The sequence below is a fragment of the Pristiophorus japonicus genome, chromosome 15 (genome assembly GCF_044704955.1).
Source record: "Pristiophorus japonicus isolate sPriJap1 chromosome 15, sPriJap1.hap1, whole genome shotgun sequence".
NCBI lineage: Eukaryota > Metazoa > Chordata > Chondrichthyes > Pristiophoridae > Pristiophorus > Pristiophorus japonicus.
Window position 1 is genome coordinate 175642057 of NC_091991.1, and position 23075 is coordinate 175665131.

A 23075-nucleotide genomic window follows, 5' to 3' on the forward strand; every position below is an offset into this window, starting at 1 on the left:
CTGACCGCAGGCCCTGCACTGACCACACCGGCCACTGGTCCTGCTGCGACCGCAGGCCCCGCACTGACCGCTCCGGCCTCTGGTCCCGCACTGGCCGCAGGCCCCGCACTTGCCGCTCCGACCGCAGGCCCCGCACTGACCGCAGGCCCCGCACTGACCGCTCCGGCCGCAGGCCCCGCACTGACCGCTCCGACCTCAAGCCCCGCACTGACCGCTGGCCCCGCACTGACAGCTCCGACTGCTCGCCCCGCACTGACCACTCTGGCCGCTGGTCCCACACTGACCCCAGGCCCCGCACTGATCGCTCCGACCGCAGGCCTCGCACTGACCACACCGGCCGCTGGTCCCACACTGACCGAAGGCCCCGCTCTGATCGCTCCGGCCTCTGGTCCCACACTGACCGCAGGCTCATCACTGACCGCTCCGGCCGCTGGTCCCACACTGACCACAGGCCCTGCACTGACCGCTCCAGCCGCTGGTCCCGCACTGACCGCACCGGCCGCCTGCCCCGCGCTGACCGCAGATCCCGTCTTGACCGTTCCGGCCGCAGGCCCCGCACTGACCGCTCCGACTGCTAGTCCCACACTGACCGCAGGCCCTGCACTGACCACACCGGCCGCCGGTCCTGCTGCAACCGCAGGCCCGCACTGACTGCACTGACCGCTGGCCCCGAACTGACCGGACCGCCCGCAGGCCCCGCACTGATCGCTCCGACTGCAGTGACCGCTGGTCCCACTCTGCCCTCAGGCCCCGCATTGCCCGCACAGACCGCACCGACCAGACTGACCACTCCGACCGCAGGCTCCGCACTGACCACTCCGGCTGCTGGTCCCGCACTGACTGCAAGCCCCGCACTGACCGCTCCGACCTCAAGCGCCGCACTGACTGCTGGCCCCGCACTGACCGCTCCGGCCACTGTTCCCACACTGACCGCAGGCCCCGCACTGACCGCTCCGGCCGCAGGCCCCGCACTGACCGGACCAACCGCCAGCCCCGCGCTGACCGCAGATTCCGCCTTGACCGTTCCGGCCGCAGGCCCCGCACTGACCGCTCCGACCTCAAGCCCCGCACTGAGCGCTGGCCCCGCACTGACCGCTCCGACCGCTCGCCTCGCACTGACCGCTCGCCTCGCACTGACCGCTGGTCACGCACTGACCGCAGGCCCCGCACTGACTGCTCCGGCCACTGTTCCCAGACTGACCGCAGGCTCCGCACTGACCGCACCGACCGCCAGCCCTGCGCTGACCGCAGATCCCGTCTTGACCGTTCCGGCCGCAGGCCCCGCACTGACCACTCCGACTGCTGGTCCCACACTGACCACTCCGACCGCTGGTCCCACACTGACCGCAGGCCCTGCACTGACCACACCGACCGCTGGTCCTGCTGCGACCGCAGGCCCAGCACTGACCGCTCCGGCCTCTGGTCCCGCACTGGCCGCAGGCCCCGCACTGACCGCTCCGACCGCAGGCCCCACACTGACCACACTGACCGCTGGCCCCGCACTGGCCGTAGGCCCCCTACAAACCACAGGCCCCGCACTGACCGCTGGCCCCGCACTTAGCACTGGCTCCGCTCCGACCACAGGTCCCGCACTGACCACTGTCCCCGCACTGACCAGTCCGGCCGCTGGTCCCGCACTGACCGCTGTTCCCGCACTGACCGGTCCGACCGCTGGTCCAGCACTGACCTGTCCGACGGTTAGTCCCACTCTACATTCAGGCCCCGCATTGGCCGCACTGACCGCTGGCCCCGAACTGACCGGACCGACCGCAGGCTCCGCACTGACCGCTCCGACTGCAGTGACCGCTGGTCCCACTCTGCCCTCAGGCCCCGCATTGGCCGCACGGACCGCACCGACCAGACTGACCACTCCGACCGCAGGCTCCGCACTGACCACTCCAGCTGCTGGTCCCGCACTGACTGCAGGCCCCGCACTGACCGCTCCGACCTCAAGCCCCGCACTGAGCGCTGGCCCCGCACTGACCGCTCCGACCGCTCGCCTCGCACAGACCGCTCGCCTCGCACTGACCGCTGGTCCCGCACTGACCGCAGGCCCCGCACTGACTGCTCCGGCCACTGTTCCCACACTGACCGCAGGCCCCGCACTGACCGCAGGCCCCGCACTGACCGCTCCGACAGCTCGCCTCGCACTGACCGCTGGTCCCGCACTGACCGCAGGCCCCGCACTGACCGCTCCGGCCACTGTTCCCACACTGACCGCAGGCCCCGCACTGACCGCTCCGGCAGCAGGCCCCGCACTGACCGCACCGACCGCCAGCCCCACGCTGACCGCAGATCCCGTCTTGACCGTTCCGGCCGCAGGCCCCGCACTGACCGCTCCGACTGCTGGTCCCACACTGACCGCTCCGACCGCTGGTCCCACACTGACCGCAGGCCCTGCACTGACCACACCGGCCGCTGGTCCTGCTGCGACCGCAGGCCCCGCACTGACCGCTCCGGCCTCTGGTCCTGCACTGGCCGCAGGCCCCGCACTGACCGCTCCGACCGCAGGCCCCGCACTGACCGCTGGCCCCACACTGACCACACTGACCGCTGGCCCCGCACTGGCCGTAGGCCCCCTACTAACCACAGGCCCCGCACTGACCGCTGGCCCCGCACTTAGCACTGGCTCCGCTCCGACCACAGGTCCCGCACTGACCGCTGTCCCCGCACTGACCAGTCCGGCCGCTGGTCCCGCACTGACCGCTGTTCCCGCACTGACCGGTCCAACCGCTGGTCCAGCACTGACCTGTCCGACGGCTAGTCCCACTCTACATTCAGGCCCCGCATTGGCCGCACTGACCGCTGGCCCCGAACTGACCGGACCGACCGCAGGCTCCGCACTGACCGCTCCGACTGCAGTGACCGCTGGTCCCACTCTGCCCTCAGGCCCCGCATTGGCCGCACGGACCGCACCGACCAGACTGACCACTCCGACTGCAGGCTCTGCACTGACCACTCCAGCTGCTGGTCCCGCACTGACTGCAGGCCCCGCACTGACCGCTCCGACCTCAAGCCCCGCACTGAGCGCTGGCCCCGCACTGACCGCTCCGACCGCTCGCCTCGCACTGACCGCTCGCCTCGCACTGACCGCTGGTCCCGCACTGACCGCAGGCCCCGCACTGACTGCTCCGGCCACTGTTCCCACACTGACCGCAGGCCCCGCACTGACCGCAGTCCCCGCACTGACCGCTCCGGCCGCAGGCCCCGCAATGACCGCTCCGGCCGCAGGCCCCGCACTGACCGCTGGCCCCGCACTGACCGTTCGTCCCGCACTGACCATTCTGGCCGCTGGTCCCACACTGATCCCATGCCCCGCACTGACCGCTCCGACTGCAGGCCTCACTCTGATCGCTCCGGCCTCTGGTCCCACACTGACCGCAGGCTCAGCACTGACCGCACTGGCCACTGGTCCCACACTGACCACAGTCCCCGCACTGACCGCTCCGGCCACTGGTCTCACACTGACCGCAGGCCCCGCACTGACCACAGGCCCTGCATTAACCGCTCCGACTGCTGGTCCCACACTGACCGTTCCGGCCATCGGTCCCACACTGACCGCAGGCCCTGCACTGACCACACCGGCCGCTGGTCCTGCTGCGACCGCAGGACCCGCACTGACCGCTCCGGCGTCTGGTCCCGCACTGGCCGCAGGCCCCGCACTGACCGCTCCGACCGCAGGCCCCGCACTGACTGCAAGCCCCGCACTGACCGTTCCGGCCGCTGGTCCCGCACTGAGACCAGGCCCCACTCTGACCGCAGGCCCTGCAGTGACCTCTCCGGCCACTGGTCCCACACTGACCGCAGGCCCTGCACTGACTGCTCCAGCCGCTGGTCCCACACTGACCGCAGGCCCTGTACTGACCACAGGCTCCGCACTGACCACTCCGGCCACTGGCCCCGCACTGACTGCTCCGACCGCTGGTCCCACGCTGACCGCAAGCCCCGCGCTGACCGCCAGCACCGCACTGACCGCTCCGACTGCTGGTCCCACACTGACCGCAGGCCCTGTACTGACCGCTCCGACCGCAGGCCCCGCACTGACCGCTCCGACCGCTGGTCCGACACTGACCGCTCTGACCACTGGCCCCACACTGACTGCAGGCCCTGCACTGACCACACCGGCCGCTGGTCCTGCTGTGACCGCAGGCCCCGCACTGACTGCTCCGGCCTCTGGTCCCGCACTGGCCACAGGCCCCGCACTGATTGCTCCGGCCACTGGTCCCGCACTGACCGCAGGCCCCGCACTGACCGCTCCGGCCACAGGCCCCGCACTGACCGCTCCGACCTCAAGCCACGCACTGACCGCTGGTGCCGCACTGACCGCTCCGACCGCTCGCCTCGCACTGACCGCTCGCCTCGCACTGACCGCTGGTCCCGCACTGACCGCAGGCCCCGCACTGACCGCTCCGGCCACTGTTCCCACACTGACTGCAGGCCCCGCACTGACCGTTCCGGCCATCGGTCCCGCACTAACCGCAGGCCCCGCACTGACCGCTCCAGCCGCAGGCCCCGCACTGACCGCTCCGACCTCAAGCCCGGCACTGACCGCTGGCCCCGCACTGACCGATCGTCCCGCATTGACCACTCTGGCCGCTGGTCCCACACTGACCCCATGCCCCATACTGACCGCTCCGACCACAGGCCTCGCTCTGATCGCTCCGGCCTCTGGTCCCACACTGACCGCAGGCTCAGCACTGACCGCTCTGGCCACTGGTCGCACACTGACCGCAGTCCCCGCACTGACTGCTCCGGCCACTGGTCTCACACTGACCGCAGGCCCCGCACTGACCACAGGCCCCGCATTGACCGCTCTAACCGCAGGCCACGCACTGACCGTTCCGGCCGCTGGTCCCGCACTGAGCCCAGGCCCCGCTCTGACCGCAGGCCCTGCACTGACCTCTCCGGCCGCTGGTCCCACACTGACCACAGGCCCTGCACTGACCGCTCCAGCCGCTGGTCCCACACTGATCGCAGGCCCCGTACTGACCACAGGCCCCGCACTGACCACTCCGGCCACTGGACCCGCACTGACTGCTCCGATCGCTGGTCCCACGGTGACCGCAAACCCCGCACTGACCGCCGGCCCCGCACTGACCGCTCCGACTGCTGGTCCCACACTGACCGCTCCGACCGCTGGTCCCACACTGACCGCAGGCCCTGCACTGACCACACCGGCCGCTGGTCCTGCTGCGACCGCAGGCCCCGCACTCACCGCTCCGGCCTCTGGTCCCGCACTGGCCGCAGGCCACGCACTGACCGCTCCGACCGCAGGCCCCGCACTGACCGCTGGCCCCGCACTGACCACACTGACCGCTGGCCCCGCACTGGCCGTAGGCCCCGTACTAACCACAGGCCCCGCACTGACCGCTGGCCCCGCACTGACCGCAGGCCCCGCACTGACCGCTCCGGCCACTGTTCCCACACTGACCGCAGGCCCCGCACTGACCGCTCCGGCCACCGGTCCCGCACTGTCCGCAGGCCCCGCACTGACCGCTCCGGCCACAGGCCCCGCACTGATCGCTCCGACCTCAAGCCCCGTACTGACCGCTGGCCCCGCACTGACCGTTCGCCACGCACTGACCACTCTGGCCGCTGGTCCCACACTGACCCCAGGCCCCGCACTGACCGCTCCGACCGCAGGCCTCGCTCTGATCGCTCCGGCCTCTGGTCCCACACTGACCGCAGGCTCAGCACTGACCGCTCTGACCACTGGTCCCACACTGACCGCAGTCACCGCACTGACCGCTCCGGCCACTGGTCTCACACTGACCGCAGGCCCCGCACTGACCACAGGCCCCGCACTGACCACTCCGGCCACTGTTCCCACACTGACCGCAGGCCCCGCACTGACCGTTCCGGCCATCGGTCCCACACTAACCGCAGGCCCCGCACTGACCGCTCCGGCCGCAGGCCCCGCACTGACCGCTCCGACCTCAAGCCCCGCACTGACCGCTGGCCCCGCACTGACCGTTCGTCCCGCACTGACCACTCTGGCCGATGGTGCCACACTGACCCCATGCCCCGCACTGACCGCTCCGACCACAGGCCTCGCTCTGATCGCTCCGGCCTCTGGTCCCACACTGACCACAGGCTCAGCACTGACCGCTCTGGCCACTTGTCCCACACTGACCGCAGTCCCCGCACTGACCGCTCCGACTGCTGGTCCCACACTGACCACTCCGACCGCTGGTCCCACACTGACCGCAGGCCCTGCACTGACCACACCGGCCGCTGGTCCTGCTGCGACCGCAGGCCCCGCACTGACCGCTCCGGCCTCTGGTCCCGCACTGGCCGCAGGCCCCGCACTGACCGCTCCGACCGCAGGCCCCACACTGACCACACTGACCGCTGGCCCCGCACTGGCCGTAGGCCCCCTACAAACCACAGGCCCCGCACTGACCGCTGGCCCCGCACTTAGCACTGGCTCCGCTCCGACCACAGGTCCCGCACTGACCGCTGTCCCCGCACTGACCAGTCCGGCCGCTGGTCCCGCACTGACCGCTGTTCCCGCACTGACCGGTCCGACCGCTGGTCCAGCACTGACCTGTCCGACGGCTAGTCCCACTCTACATTCAGGCCCCGCATTGGCCGCACTGACCGCTGGCCCCAAACTGACCGGACCGACCGCAGGCCCCGCACTGACCGCTCCGACTGCAGTGACCGCTGGTCCCACTCTGCCCTCAGGCCCCGCATTGACCGCACGGACCGCACCGACCAGACTGACCACTCCGACCGCAGGCTCCGCACTGACCACTGGTCCCACACTGACCGCAGTCCCCGCACTGACCGCTCCGGCCACTGGTCTCACACTGACCGCAGGCCCCGCACTGACCACAGGCCCCGCACTGACCACTCCGGCCACTGTTCCCACACTGACCGCAGGCCCCGCACTGACCGTTCCGGCCATCGGTCCCACACTAACCGCAGGCCCCGCACTGACCGCTCCGGCCGCAGGCCCCGCACTGACCGCTCCGACCTCAAGCCCCGCACTGACAGCTGGCCCCGCACTGACCGTTCGTCCCGCACTGACCACTCTGGCCGATGGTGCCACACTGACCCCATGCCCCGCACTGACCACTCCGACCACAGGCCTCGCTCTGATCGCTCCGGCCTCTGGTCCCACATTGACCACAGGCTCAGCACTGACCGCTCTGGCCACTTGTCCCACACTGACCGCAGTCCCCGCACTGACCGCTCCGACTGCTGGTCCCACACTGACCACTCCGACCGCTGGTCCCACACTGACCGCAGGCCCTGCACTGACCACACCGGCCGCTGGTCCTGCTGCGACCGCAGGCCCCGCACTGACCGCTCCGGCCTCTGGTCCCGCACTGGCCGCAGGCCCCGCACTGACCGCTCCGACCGCAGGCCCCACACTGACCACACTGACCGCTGTCCCCGCACTGGCCGTAGGCCCCCTACAAACCACAGGCCCCGCACTGACCGCTGGCCCCGCACTTAGCACTGGCTCCGCTCCGACCACAGGTCCCGCACTGACCGCTGTCCCCGCACTGACCAGTCCGGCCGCTGGTCCCGCACTGACCACTGTTCCCGCACTGACCGGTCCGACCGCTGGTCCAGCACTGACCTGTCCGACGGCTAGTCCCACTCTACATTCAGGCCCCGCATTGGCCGCACTGACCGCTGGCCCCAAACTGACCGGACCGACCGCAGGCCCCGCACTGACCGCTCCGACTGCAGTGACCGCTGGTCCCACTCTGCCCTCAGGCCCCGCATTGACCGCACGGACCGCACCGACCAGACTGACCACTCCGACCGCAGGCTCCGCACTGACCACTGGTCCCACACTGACCGCAGTCCCCGCACTGACCGCTCCGGCCACTGGTCTCACACTGACCGCAGGCCCCGCACTGACCACAGGCCCCGCACTGACCACTCCGGCCACTGTTCCCACACTGACCGCAGGCCCCGCACTGACCGTTCCGGCCATCGGTCCCACACTAACCGCAGGCCCCGCACTGACCGCTCCGGCCGCAGGCCCCGCACTGACCGCTCCGACCTCAAGCCCCGCACTGACCGCTGGCCCCGCACTGACCGTTCGTCCCGCACTGACCACTCTGGCCGATGGTGCCACACTGACCCCATGCCCCGCACTGACCACTCCGACCACAGGCCTCGCTCTGATCGCTCCGGCCTCTGGTCCCACATTGACCACAGGCTCAGCACTGACCGCTCTGGCCACTTGTCCCACACTGACCGCAGTCCCCGCACTGACCGCTCCGACTGCTGGTCCCACACTGACCACTCCGACCGCTGGTCCCACACTGACCGCAGGCCCTGCACTGACCACACCGGCCGCTGGTCCTGCTGCGACCGCAGGCCCCGCACTGACCGCTCCGGCCTCTGGTCCCGCACTGGCCGCAGGCCCCGCACTGACCGCTCCGACCGCAGGCCCCACACTGACCACACTGACCGCTGGCCCCGCACTGGCCGTAGGCCCCCTACAAACCACAGGCCCCGCACTGACCGCTGGCCCCGCACTTAGCACTGGCTCCGCTCCGACCACAGGTCCCGCACTGACCGCTCTCCCCGCACTGACCAGTCCGGCCGCTGGTCCCGCACTGACCGCTGTTCCCGCACTGACCGGTCCGACCGCTGGTCCAGCACTGACCTGTCCGACGGCTAGTCCCACTCTACATTCAGGCCCCGCATTGGCCGCACTGACCGCTGGCCCCAAACTGACCGGACCGACCGCAGGCCCCGCACTGACCGCTCCGACTGCAGTGACCGCTGGTCCCACTCTGCCCTCAGGCCCCGCATTGACCGCACGGACCGCACCGACCAGACTGACCACTCCGACCGCATGCTCCGCACTGACCACTCCAGCTGCTGGTCCCGCACTGACTGCAGGCCCCGCACTGACCGCTCCGACCTCAAGCCCCGCACTGAGCGCTGGCCCCGCACTGACCGCTCCGACCGCTCGCCTCGCACTGACCGCTCGCCTCGCACTGACCGCTGGTCCCGCACTGACCGCAGGCCCCGCACTGACTGCTCCGGCCACTGTTCCCACACTGACCGCAGGCCCCGCACTGACCGCAGGCCCCGCACTGACCGCTCCGACAGCTCGCCTCGCACTGACCGCTGGTCCCGCACTGACCGCAGGCCCCGCACTGACCGCTCCGGCCACTGTTCCCACACTGACCGCAGGCCCCGCACTGACCGCTCCGGCAGCAGGCCCCGCACTGACCGCACCGACCGCCAGCCCCGCGCTGACCGCAGATCCCGTCTTGACCGTTCCGGCCGCAGGCCCCGCACTGACCGCTCCGACTGCTGGTCCCACACTGACCGCTCCGACCGCTGGTCCCACACTGACCGCAGGCCCTGCACTGACCACACCGGCCGCTGGTCCTGCTGCGACCGCAGGCCCCGCACTGACCGCTCCGGCCTCTGGTCCTGCACTGGCCGCAGGCCCCGCACTGACCGCTCCGACCGCAGGCCCCGCACTGACCGCTGGCCCCACACTGACCACACTGACCGCTGGCCCCGCACTGGCCGTAGGTCCCCTACTAACCACAGGCCCCGCACTGACCGCTGGCCCCGCACTTAGCACTGGCTCCGCTCCGACCACAGGTCCCGCACTGACCGCTGTCCCCGCACTGACCAGTCCGGCCGCTGGTCCCGCACTGACCGCTGTTCCCGCACTGACCGGTCCAACCGCTGGTCCAGCACTGACCTGTCCGACGGCTAGTCCCACTCTACATTCAGGCCCCGCATTGGCCGCACTGACCGCTGGCCCCGAACTGACCAGACCGACCGCAGGCTCCGCACTGACCGCTCCGACTGCAGTTACCGCTGGTCCCACTCTGCCCTCAGGCCCCGCATTGGCCGCACGGACCGCACCGACCAGACTGACCACTCCGACCGCAGGCTCTGCACTGACCACTCCAGCTGCTGGTCCCGCACTGACTGCAGGCCCCGCACTGACCGCTCCGACCTCAAGCCCCGCACTGAGCGCTGGCCCCGCACTGACTGCTCGCCTCGCACTGACCGCTCGCCTCGCACTGACCGCTGGTCCCGCACTGACCGCAGGCCCCGCACTGACTGCTCCGGCCACTGTTCCCACACTGACCGCAGGCCCCGCACTGACCGCAGTCCCCGCACTGACCGCTCCGGCCGCAGGCCCCGCAATGACCGCTCCGGCCGCAGGCCCCGCACTGACCGCTGGCCCCGCACTGACCGTTCGTCCCGCACTGACCACTCTGGCCGCTGGTCCCACACTGACCCCATGCCCCGCACTGACCGCTCCGACTGCAGGCCTCGCTCTGATCGCTCCGGCCTCTGGTCCCACACTGACCCCATGCCCCGCACTGACCGCTCCGACTGCAGGCCTCGCTCTGATCGCTCCGGCCTCTGGTCCCACACTGACCGCAGGCTCAGCACTGACCGCACTGGCCACTGGTCCCACACTGACCACAGTCCCCGCACTGACCGCTCCGGCCACTGGTCTCACACTGACCGCAGGCCCCGCACTGACCACAGGCCCTGCATTAACCGCTCCGACTGCTGGTCCCACACTGACCGCTCCGACTGCTGGTCCCACACTGACCGCAGGCCCTGCACTGACCACACCGGCCGCTGGTCCTGCTGCGACCGCAGGACCCGCACTGACCGCTCCGGCGTCTGGTCCCGCACTGGCCGCAGGCCCCGCACTGACCGCTCCGACCGCAGGCCCCGCACTGACTGCAAGCCCCGCACTGACCGTTCCGGCCGCTGGTCCCGCACTGAGACCAGGCCCCACTCTGACCGCAGGCCCTGCAGTGACCTCTCCGGCCGCTGGTCCCACACTGACCGCAGGCCCTGCACTGACTGCTCCAGCCGCTGGTCCCACACTGACCGCAGGCCCTGCACTGACTGCTCCAGCCGCTGGTCCCACACTGACCGCAGGCCCTGTACTGACCACAGGCTCCGCACTGACCACTCCGGCCACTGGCCCCGCACTGACTGCTCCGACCGCTGGTCCCACGCTGACCGCAAGCCCCGCGCTGACCGCCAGCACCGCACTGACCGCTCCGACTGCTGGTCCCACACTGACCGCAGGCCCTGTACTGACCGCTCCGACCGCAGGCCCCGCACTGACCGCTCCGACCGCTGGTCCGACACTGACCGCTCCGACCACTGGCCCCACACTGACCGCAGGCCCTGCACTGACCACACCGGCCGCTGGTCCTGCTGTGACCACAGGCCCCGCACTGATTGCTCCGGCCACTGGTCCCGCACTGACCGCAGGCCCCGCACTGACCGCTCCGGCCACAGGCCCCGCACTGACCGCTCCGACCTCAAGCCACGCACTGACCGCTGGTGCCGCACTGACCGCTCCGACCGCTCGCCTCGCACTGACCGCTCGTCTCGCACTGACCGCTGGTCCCGCACTGACCGCAGGCCCCGCACTGACCGCTCCGGCCACTGTTCCCACACTGACTGCAGGCCCCGCACTGACCGCTCCGGCCACCGGTCCCGCACTGTCCGCAGGCCCCGCACTGACCGCTCCGGCCACAGGCCCCGCACTGATCACTCCGACCTCAAGCCCCGTACTGACCGCTGGCCCCGCACTGACCGTTCGCCACGCACTGACCACTCTGGCCGCTGGTCCCACACTGACCCCAGGCCCCGCACTGACCGCTCCGACCGCAGGCCTCGCTCTGATCGCTCCGGCCTCTGGTCCCACACTGACCGCAGGCTCAGCACTGACCGCTCTGACCACTGGTCCCACACTGACCGCAGTCCCCGCACTGACCGCTCCGGCCACTGGTCTCACACTGACCGCAGGCCCCGCACTGACCACAGGCCCCGCACTGACCACTCCGGCCACTGTTCCCACACTGACCGCAGGCCCCGCACTGACCGTTCCGGCCATCGGTCCCACACTAACCGCAGGCCCCGCACTGACCGCTCCGGCCGCAGGCCCCGCACTGACCGCTCCGACATCAAGCCCCGCACTGACCGCTGGCCCCGCACTGACCGTTCGTCCCGCACTGACCACTCTGGCCGATGGTGCCACACTGACCCCATGCCCCGCACTGACCGCTCCGACCACAGGCCTCGCTCTGATCGCTCCGGCCTCTGGTCCCACACTGACCACAGGCTCAGCACTGACCGCTCTGGCCACTTGTCCCACACTGACCGCAGTCCCCGCACTGACCGCTCCGGCCACTTGTCTCACACTGACCGCAGGCCCCGCACTGACCACAGGACCCGCATTGACCGCTCTAACCGCAGGCCACGCACTGACCGTTCCGGCCGCTGGTCCCACACTGACCACAGGCCCTGCACTGACCACAGGGCCCGCACTGACCACCCCGGCCACTGGTCCCGCACTGACTGCTCCGACCGCTGGTCCCACGCTGACCGCAAACCCCGCACTGACTGCCGGCCCCGCACTGACCGCTCCGACTGCTGGTCCCACACTGACCGCTCCGACCGCTGGTCCCACACTGACCGCAGGCCCTGCACTGACCACACCGGCCGCTGGTCCTGCTGCGACCGCAGGCCCCGCACTCACCGCTGCGGCCTCTGGTCCCGCACTGGCCGCAGGCCACGCACTGACCGCTCCGACCGCAGGCCCCGCACTGACCGCTGGCCCCGCACTAACCACACTGACCGCTGGCCCCGCACTGGCCGTAGGCCCCGTACTAACCACAGGCCCCGCACTGACCGCTGGCCCCGCACTGACCGCAGGCCCCGCACTGACCGCTCCGGCCACTGTTCCCACACTGACCGCAGGCCCCGCACTGACCGCTCCGGCCACCGGTCCCGCACTGACCGCAGGCCCTGCACTGACCGTTCGCCCCGCACTGACCACTCTGGCCGCTGGTCCCACACTGACCCCAGGCCCCGCACTGACCGCTCCGACCGCAGGCCTCGCTCTGATCGCTCCGGCCTCTGGTCCCACACTGACCGCAGGCTCAGCACTGACTGCTCCGGCCACTGTTCCCACACTGACCGCAGGCCCCGCACTGACCGCTCCGGCCACTGGTCCCGCACTGACCGCTGGCCCCGCACTGACCGTTCGCCCCGCACTGACCACTCTGGCCGCTTGTCCCACACTGACCCCAGGCCCCGCACTGACCGCTCCGACCGCAGGCCTCGCTCTGATTGCTCCGGCCTCTGGTCCCACACTGACCGCAGGCTCAGCACTGACCGCTCCGGCCACTGTTCCCACACTGACCGCAGGCCCCGCACTGACCGCTCCGGCCACTGGTCCCGCACTGACCGCTGGCCCCGCACTGACCGTACGCCCCGCACTGACCACTCTGGCCGCTTGTCCCACACTGACCCCAGGCCCCGCACTGACCGCTCCGACCGCAGGCCTCGCTCTGATCGCTCCGGCCTCTGGTCCCACACTGACCGCAGGCTCAGCACTGACCTCTCTGACCACTGGTCCCGCACTAAGCCCAGGCCCCGCTCTGACCGAAGGCCCTGCACTGACCGCTCCAGCCGCTGGTCCCACACTGATCGCAGGCCCCGTACTGACCACAGGGCCCGCACTGACCACTCCGGCCACTGGTCCCGCACTGACTGCTCCGACCGCTGGTCCCACGCTGACCGCAAACCCCGCACTGACCGCCGGCCCCGCACTGACCGCTCCGACTGCTGGTCCCACACTGACCGCTCCGACCGCTGGGCCCACACTGACCGCAGGCCCTGCACTGACCACACCGGCCGCTGGTCCTGCTGCGACCGCAGGCCCCGCACTCACTGCTGCGGCCTCTGGTCCCGCACTGGCCGCAGGCCACGCACTGACCGCTCCGACCGCAGGCCCCGCACTGACCGCTGGCCCCGCACTAACCACACTGACCGCTGGCCCCGCACTGGCCGTAGGCCCTGTACTAACCACAGGCCCCGCACTGACCGCTGGCCCCGCACTGACCGCAGGCCCCGCACTGACCGCTCCGGCCACTGTTCCCACACTGACCGCAGGCCCCGCACTGACCGCTCCGGCCACCGGTCCCGCACTGACCGCAGGCCCCGCACTGACCGCTCCGGCCGCAGGACCCGCACTGACGGCTCCGACCTCATGCCCCGTACTGACCGCTGGCCCCGCACTGACCGTTCGCCCCGCACTGACCACTCTGGCCGCTGGTCCCACACTGACCCCAGGCCCCGCACTGACCGCTCCGACCGCAGGCCTCGCTCCGGCCTCTGGTCCCACACTGACCGCAGGCTCAGCACTGACCTCTCTGACCACTGGTCCCACACTGACCGCAGTCCCCACACTGACGGCTCCGGCCACTGGTCTCACACTGACCGCAGGCCCCGCACTGACCACAGGCCCCGCATTGACCGCTCTAACCGCAGGCAACGCACTGACCGTTCCGGCCGCTGGTCCCGCACTAAGCCCAGGCTCCGCTCTGTCCGCAGGCCCTGCACTGACCTCTCCAGCCGCTGGTCCCACACTGACCACAGGCCCTGCACTGACCGCTCCGGCCACTGGCCCCGCACTGACTGCTCCGACCGCTGGTCCCAGGCTGACCGCAAACCCCGCTCTGACCGCCGGCCCCGCACTGACCGCTCCGACTGCTGGTCCCACACTGACCGCTCCGACCGCTGGTCCCACACTGACCGCAGGCCCTGCACTGACCACACCGGCCGCTGGTCCTGCTGCGACCGCAGGCCCCGCACTGACCGCTCCAGCCTCTGGTCCCGCACTGGCCGCAGGCCCCGCACTGGCTGCTCCGACCGCAGGCCCCGCACTGACCGCTGGCCCCGCACTGACCACACTGACCGCTGGCTCCACACTGGCCGTAGGCCCCGTACTAACCACAGGCCCCGCACTTAGCACTGGCTCCGCTCCGACCACAGGTCCCGCACTGACCGCTGTTCCCGCACTGACCGGTCCGGCCGCTGGTCCAGCACTGACCGCTGTTCCCGCACTGACCGGTCCGGCCGCTGGTCCAGCACTGACCAGTCCGACGGCTGGTCCCACTCGACATTCAGGCCCCGCATTGGCCGCACTGACCGTTGGCCCCGAACTGACCAGACCGACCGCAGGCCCTACACTGACCGCTCCGACTGCAGTGACCGCTGGTCCCACTCTGCCCTCAGGCCCCGCATTGACCGCACCGACCAGACTGACCACTCCGACCGCAGGCTCCGCACTGACCACTCCGGCCGCTGGTCCCGCACTGACTGCAGGCCCCGCACTGACCGCTCCGACCTCAAGCCCCGCACTGACCGCTGGCCCCCCACCGACCACTGCGACCGCTCGCTTCGCACTGACCGCTGGTCCCGCACTGATCGTAGGCCCCGCACTGACCGCTCCAGCCACTGTTCCCACACTGACCGCAGGCCCCGCACTGACCGCTCCGGCCACCGGTCCCGCACTGACCGCAGGCCCCGCACTCACCGCTCCGGCCGCAGGCCCCGCACTGACCGCTCCGACCTCAAGCCCCGCACTGACCGCTGGCCCCGCACTGACAGCTCCGACCGCTCGCCCCGCACTGACCACTATGGCCGCTGGTCCCACACTGACCCCAGGCCCCGCACTTACCGCTCCGACCGCAGGCCTCGCACTGACCTCACCAGCCGCTGGTCCCACACTGACCGCAGGCCCCGCTCTGATCCCTCCGGCCTCTGGTCCCACACTGACCGCAGGCTCAGCACTGACCGCTCCGGCCACTGGTCCCACACTGACCGCAGTCCCCGCACTGACCGCTCCGGCCACTGGTATCACACTGACCGCAGGCCCCGCACTGGCCACAGGCCCTGCTTTGACCGCTCCGACCGCAGGCCACACACTGACTGCTCCGGCCACTGGTCCCGCACTGAGCCCAGGCCCCGCACTGACCTCTCCGGCCGCTGGTCCCACACTGACCACAGGCCCTGCACTGACCGCTCCAGCCGCTGGTCCCACACTGACCGCAGGCCCCGTACTGACCACAGGCTCCGCACTGACCACTCCGGCCACTGGCCCCGCACTGACTGCTCCGACCGCTGGTCCCAAGCTGACCGCAAGCCCCGCGCTGACCGCCAGCCCCGCACTGACCACTCCGACTGCTGGTCCCAGACTGACCGCAGGCCCTGCACTGACCGCTCCGACCGCAGGCCCCGCACTGACCGCTCCGACCGCTGGTCCCACACTGACCGCTCCGACCACTGGTGCCACACTGACCGCAGGCCCTGCACTGACCACACCGGCCGCTGGTCCTGCTGTGACCGCAGGCCCCGCACTGACTGCTCCGGCCTCTGGTCCCGCACTGGCCACAGGCCCCGCACTGATCGCTCCAACCGCAGGCCCCGCACTGACCGCTGGCCCCGCACTGACCACATTGACTGCTGGCCCCGGACTGGCCGCAGGCTCCGTACTAACCGCAGGCCCCGCACTGACCGCTGTTCCCGCACTGACCAGTCCGGCCGCTAGTCCCACACTGACGAGTCCGACGGCTGGTCCCACTCTGCCTTCAGGCCCCGCATTGGCCGCACTGACCGTTGGCCCCAAACTGACCAGACTGACCGCAGGCCCCGCACTGACCGCTCCGACTGCAGTGACCGCTGGTCCCACTCTTTCCTCAGGCCCCGCACTGACCGCTCCGACTGCAGTGACCGCTGGTCCCACTCTGCCCTCAGGCCCTGCACTGACCACTCCGATCGCAGGCTCCGCACTGACCACTCCGACCGCAGGCTCCACACTGACCACTCCGGCCGCTTGTCCCGCACAGACCGCAGGCCCCGCACTGACCGCTCCGACCTCAAGCCCCGCACTGACCGCTGGCCCCGCACTGACCGCTCCGACCGCTCTCCCCGCACTGACCACTGGTCCCACATTGACCACAAGCCCCGCACTGACCGTTCCGGCCACTGGTTCCACACTGACTGCAGGCCCTGCACTGACCGCTCCGGCCGCTGGTCCAACACTGGTCGCAGTCCCCGCACTGACCGCTCTGGCCACTGCTCTCACACTGACCGCAGGCCCCACATTGGCAGCACTGACCGCAGGCCCCGCACTAACCGCTCTGCCTGCTGGCCCCGCACTGACCGCTCCGGCCGCTGGTCCCACACTGACCGCAGACCCCGCACGAACCGCTCCGGCCGCTGGTCCCACACTGACCGCAGGCCCCGCACTGACCGCTCCGACTGCTGGTGCCACACTGACTGCAGGCCCCGCACTGACCGCTCCGACCGCAGGCCCCGCTCCGACCACAGGCCCCGCACTGACCGCTCTGGCTGCTTGTGCAACACTGACCGCTGGTCCCACACTGACCACACTGACCGCTGGTCCAGCACTGACCGCTCCGACCACAGGCATCGCACTGACCGCCCCGGCCGCTGGTCCCACACTGACCGCCGGCCCCGCACTGACCGCTCTGACCGCAGGACCCGCACTGACTGCTCTGGCCGCTGGTCCAACACTGACCGCTGGTCCCGCACTGACCACACTGACCGCTGGCCCCGCACTGACCGCTGGCCCTGCACTGGCCACAGGCCCCGCTCCGACTGCAGGCCCCGCACTGACCGCTGGTACCGCACTGACCGCTCCGACGGCTGGTCCCACTCTGCCCTCAGGTCCCACGTTGGCTGCACTGACCACTGGCCCCAAACTAACCGGACTGACCGCAAGCCCCGCACTGACCGCTCCAACTGCAGTGACCGCTGGTCCCACTCTGCTCTCAGGCCCCGCACTGACTGCATCGACCAGACTGACCGCTCCGACCGCATGCCCCGCACTGACTGCAGGCGCCACACTGACCGCTCTGGCCACACCGACAGCAGTTCCCTCAGGCCCCGCACTGGCTGAAGGCCCCGCACTGACCGCAGGCCCCGCACTGACCGCTCCAACCGCAGGCCCCGCACTGACCGCAGGCCCCGCACTGACCGCTCCAACCGCAGGCCCCGCATTGACCACAGGCCCCGCACTGACCGCAGGCCCCACACTGACCGCTCCGGCCACACCGACAGCACTTCCCTCAGGCCCCGCACTGGCTGCAGGCCCTGCACTGACCGCAGGCCTCGCCGGGATCCTGGATCCCAGGGGTGAAAGGCCCTGTCTGGCCGACTGCTCCATCTTCGCCCCTTCTAGTCTCACTTTGCCGCATCGTTTTGTGAGGATTAGTACATCGGACAGAAGTTGGCGACAGACTGACCTTGCGGAGGCCTTGGCCTCCATCAGCCCGTACAGACTGTGCACGTCATAGTGCATCGCTGACCTCTGCTTCACCGATGCACAAATGGTCCGGCTGCGTAAACTGCCCCCCAGCACATCTGATGGAGAAAGAAACAACAGAGGGCAAGGTTACAGGGCACAGACAGGAAGCAGTGCATACTGCTGACTTTCCCCTCACTGCTGACCCTTGCTGACCCTCAGTGACCCTGACTGACCCTCACTGACCCACGCTGAACCAGGCTAACCCTCGTGACCTTTTCCATCATCCACAAGGATCAGTCCTAGAATTTCAAATTGTTCAATCATAATTAGATTCCAGTTCAGTGAGTGAGCTGTGATATCACACTATGTAGTTCAGTGAGTGAGCCCTGATATCGCACTGTGTAGTTCAGTGAGTGAGCCCTGATATCGCACTGTGTAGTTCAGTGAGTGAGCTGTGATATCACACTGTGTAGTTCAGTGAGTGAGCTGAGATATCACACTGTGTAGTTCAGTGAGTGAGCCCTGATATCGCACTGTGTAGTTTAGTGAGTGAGCTGTGATATCGCACTGTGTAGTTCAGTGAGTGAGCTGTGATATCACACTGTGTAGTTTAGTGAGTGAGCTGTAATATCGCACTGTGTAGTTCAGTGAGTGAGCCCTGATATTGCACTGTGTAGTTCAGTGAGTGAGCCCTGATATCACACTGTGTAGTTCAGTGAGTGAGCCCTGATATCGCACTGTGTAGTTTAGTGAGTGAGCCCTGATATCGCACTGTGTAGTTTAGTGAGTGAGCCCTGATATCGCACTGTGTAGTTCAGTGAGTGAGCCCTGATATCGCACTGTGTAGTTCAGTGAGTGAGCCCTGATATCGCACTGTGTAGTTCAGTGAGTGAGCTGTGATATTGCACTGTGTAGTTCAGTGAGTGAGCTGTGATATCACACTGTGTAGTTCAGTGAGTGAGCTGTGATATCACACTGTGTAGTTCAGTGAGTGAGCTGTGATATTGCACTGTGTAGTTCAGTGAGTGAGCCCTGATATCACACTGTGTAGTTCAGTGAGTGAGCCCTGATATCACACTGTGTAGTTCAGTGAGTGAGCTGTGATATCACACTGTGTAGTTCAGTGAGTGAGCCCTGATATCACACTGTGTAGTTCAGTGAGTGAGCTGTGATATCACAATGTGTAGTTCAGTGAGTGAGCCCTGATATCACACTGTGTAGTTCAGTGAGTGAGCCCTGATATCACACTGTGTAGTTCAGTGAGCGAGCTGTGATATCACACTGTGTTGTTCAGTGAGTGAGCTGTGATATCACACTGTGTAGTTCAGTGAGCGTGCTGTGATATCACACTGTGTAGTTCAGTGAGTGAGCCCTGATATCACACTGTGTAGTTCAGTGAGCGTGCTGTGATATCACACTATGTAGTTCAGTGAGTGAGCCCTGATATCACACTGTGTAGTTCAGTGAGCGTGCTGTGATATCACACTGTGTAGTTCACTGTAAGGGCCCTGATATCCCACTCACACTGCTCTCTCTATTCCTGCCAGTAAACCCTGGAGATGTGACTCATTGTTCACCTGGGACGAACGGCGGATTTTCAAGGTCATTGGAAGGGCAACCATCCTGTGATCCGTCCACAAAGTTCGAGGGCTCGTTCATGTCCTAGAATATTCCGGAGAGACAGGTTTAAAAAAAACATTAATGTGGAGTTAATTTCTTGAGGAATCAAATTGAAAAGCAGCAAGGTGATGTTAAACTTGGTGTTATGCATTTAACTCCTTGTAACCTGCATGACACCTAACCACCAGAGAGCCTACCTGTATATAAGCAGGCCTCTCACGAGGTACCTGCACTCTGGAGTCTTATTAAAGGAGCTAAGGTCACACTTGCTCATTACACACAGTATTCATTCTCACCCTTTATTATGAGTGTAACACTTGGTTAAACCACACTTGGAGCACTTTGCACAGTTGTGGTCTCCGCATTATAATATTCTTACAGAGGCACTGGAGAAGGTGCAAAAAAGATTTACAAGGATAATATCAGAACTGGTTGATTATAATGATCAGGAAAAGCTGAGCTCTTTTCTCTAGAAAATGGGTGATCTGATCGAGGCCTTTACATTTCTGACGGTGTTTAATAGGGGAGACGTAGAGAAGATGTTTCCTCTTGTGGAGATTACCAGAGCTCGGGGCCATCAATATAAGATAGTCACTAATAAATCCAATCGGGAATTCTGGACAAACCTCTTTACCCAGAGAGTGGTGAGAATGTGGAGCACGCTGCCACAGGGAGTGGTTGAGGTGAATAGCACTGATACATTTAATGGAAAACTAAATGAATACATGGGGGAGGAAGGAATAGAAGGATATGGTGATGGGGTGAGATGGCGTAGAGAGGGAGGACGCGCGTGTGGAGCATAAACACCGGCCGGACCCATTGGGCTGAATGGCCTGTTCCTGTGCTGTGAATTCTCTGTAAAAGTGCAAATTATTTGCCAGGCTAGGGGATAAGAAATGCTGAGAGGATGATATTGGAGGTCAGTGAAGACCTGCCTTTTATTTGGCCTCCTGGTAGGTGCAATTAGGACTAAATGGCCGTGAGCCGTGTCCTGCTTAAATTACAAAAGCACAAGGCCCCAGTCTGAGCTTGGGATCTTTTTCAGTCCTGTATGCTCAGCTGACTCTTGGTGATGGAGGGAGGTATAATACCCCTGGTGCCTGCACCCCGTCCACTGTCTCATCCAAAGAGGGAGGGAAGGACCTGTACAATTCTTCTATTCAAATCCCTCCATGGCCTTGCCCCTCCCTATCTCTGTAATCTCCTCCAGCCCAACAACCCTCGGAGATGTCTGCACTCCTCTAATTCTGCCCTCTTGAGCATCCCTGATTATAATTGTCATGTATCCTACATGGCTACTGTTGGTACTATCAAAGGTGTGTCACCAGAGGACACAGCAGTGGGAGACTCGTAGGTTACCTGTACAGGTGTGCCTGGTCTAGTATAAAAGGCAGGTCACCAGGTGTGATCCTCACTCTGGAGTTAACAAATAAAGGTCTAGGTCACTACAGTTCAAGTACAACACACTGCCTCGTGGAGTCATTACTAGAGCATCCAAGGACATAACAATAATCGCTCCACCATTAGTGGCCGTGCCTTCTGTTCCCTGGGGCCTAAGCTCTGGAACTCCCTCCCTAAACCCCTCCACCTCTCTACCTCTCTCTACTCCTTTAATACGCTCCTTAAAACCTACCTCTTTGACCAAACTTTTGGTCACCTGTCCTAATATCTCCTGACCTGACAAATGTTATTATGAGTAGGCTCCTGTGAAGCACCTTGGGACGTTTTACTATGTTAAAGGCGCTATATAAATACACGTTGTTGTTGTTGTCCTTCACATGCGAGAGTCGGTTGAGTGTCAGCAGACCGTTCGTTTGTGAGGCCCCTCAGACCCCCGGCCGATCCTGCCGACACCCAGAGCCCACATGCCGATTGGCGTTCCATCACTGGATAGCACTCAGGAGCAGGAACCGGGTCTCCCAGCTCCCTGTGGGCTCAGAAGGTCCAGGAACTGAGGCCAGAAAATCCTCGCAGCTCATTGGCACTGAGTCAGTCCTGGTGTGAAAAGAAAGCCCTGCACTGATGTAGCGCCTTCCACTCGCTATATCAATGACCATGAAAGCTGCTGGATGGATTGTCTTTAAAAACAAGTTCACTAATGTGAAGGGCACATTCCTGCCACCACTGTCACTCAGTCCCAACACTGCAGTCCAGAGAAGGTTCACCAGGTTGATTCCGGAGATGAGGGGGTTGTCTTATGAGGAAAGGTTGAGCAGTTTGGGCCTGTACTCATTGGAGTTTAGAAGAATGAGAGGCGATCTTATTGAAACGTATAAAATTCTGAGGGGGCTCGACAGGGTAGATGCAGAGAGGATGTTTCCCCTCGAGGGGGAATCTAGAACTAGGTGGATGTAGAGAAGATAGTTCCACTCATAGGGGAAACTAAAACTAGGGAACATAGTCTCAGAATATGGGAATGCTTATTTAGAACTTAGATGAGGAGGAATTTCTTCTCTCAGAGAGTTGTAAATCTGTGGAATTCTCTGCCCCAGAGAGCTGTGGAGGCTGGGTCATTGAATATATTTAAGGTGGGGATAGACAGATTTTTGAACGATAAGGGAATAAAGGGTTATGGGGAGAGGGCGGGGAAGTGGAGCTGAGTCCATGATCAGATCAGCCATGGTCATATTGAATGGCGGAGCAGGCTCGAGGGGCCAAATGGCCTACTCCTGCTCCTATTTCTTATGTTCTTATGTACATGTTGCCTCTTAATGTTCTCGGGGACAACTGGGGTGGGCAATTAGTGCGGCCTTGCCAACATCCCCAGAAACTATTTCCTCTGGTGAGGGAATCAAGAGCAAAAGGACATCATCTTAAAATAAGAGCTAAGCCATTGGGTTGGGAAATCAGGAAGCACTTTTTCTAACAAAGGGTGGTAGAAATTTGGAACTTTCTCCCCCAAATGTCTATGGAGGCTGGGGGTCAATTGTAGCATCAGGACTGGGATTGATGGAGCTTTGTTGGGTAAGAGTATCGAGGGATACGGAACAAAGGCGGCTAAAACGGAGCTAAGATACAGATCAGCCACGGTCTAATTGATCAGATCCAGGGGGCTAAATGGCCTCCTCCTGTTCCTAAAACCAGCACTTACTATCCAGAGCCCATCAAAGGGCACAGCTTTGTGGAACTGCAGCAAGTTCTCAAACCACCACTGGTGCGTGTCGGGATTTGTGAAGTCAGGGAACGCCGTTAATCCTGGCCAAACCTGCATCCCATAAAATAACAGGGAAAATCCGATTAAATCCAATAGTCTAACTGGAAGGAAAAAATTACATCTTCATTCATCCTCCTTTCCCTCCCTCCAACAGGAGTGAATTTAACCAGCATTCACCTCACTGGTTGCATCTTTACC

The 23075-nt window shown here is 65.6% G+C and overlaps 1 protein-coding gene across 4 annotated transcripts in view; it reads right to left on the bottom strand.

Annotated features, from left to right (window-relative positions):
* The window catches only part of LOC139281259 (lysosomal alpha-glucosidase-like), a 264822-nt gene that overhangs the window by 208426 nt on the left and 33321 nt on the right, over window positions 1-23075 (bottom strand). For all 4 annotated transcript variants that reach the window (XM_070901337.1, XM_070901336.1, XM_070901335.1 and 1 more), the window contains 3 exons: window positions 22815-22928; window positions 19681-19765; window positions 18102-18219 (listed from right to left, as the gene is read on the bottom strand). In XM_070901337.1, the coding sequence (XP_070757438.1) occupies window positions 18102-18219; window positions 19681-19765; window positions 22815-22928 (317 nt within the window). The remainder of the gene's footprint in view (window positions 1-18101; window positions 18220-19680; window positions 19766-22814; window positions 22929-23075) is intronic.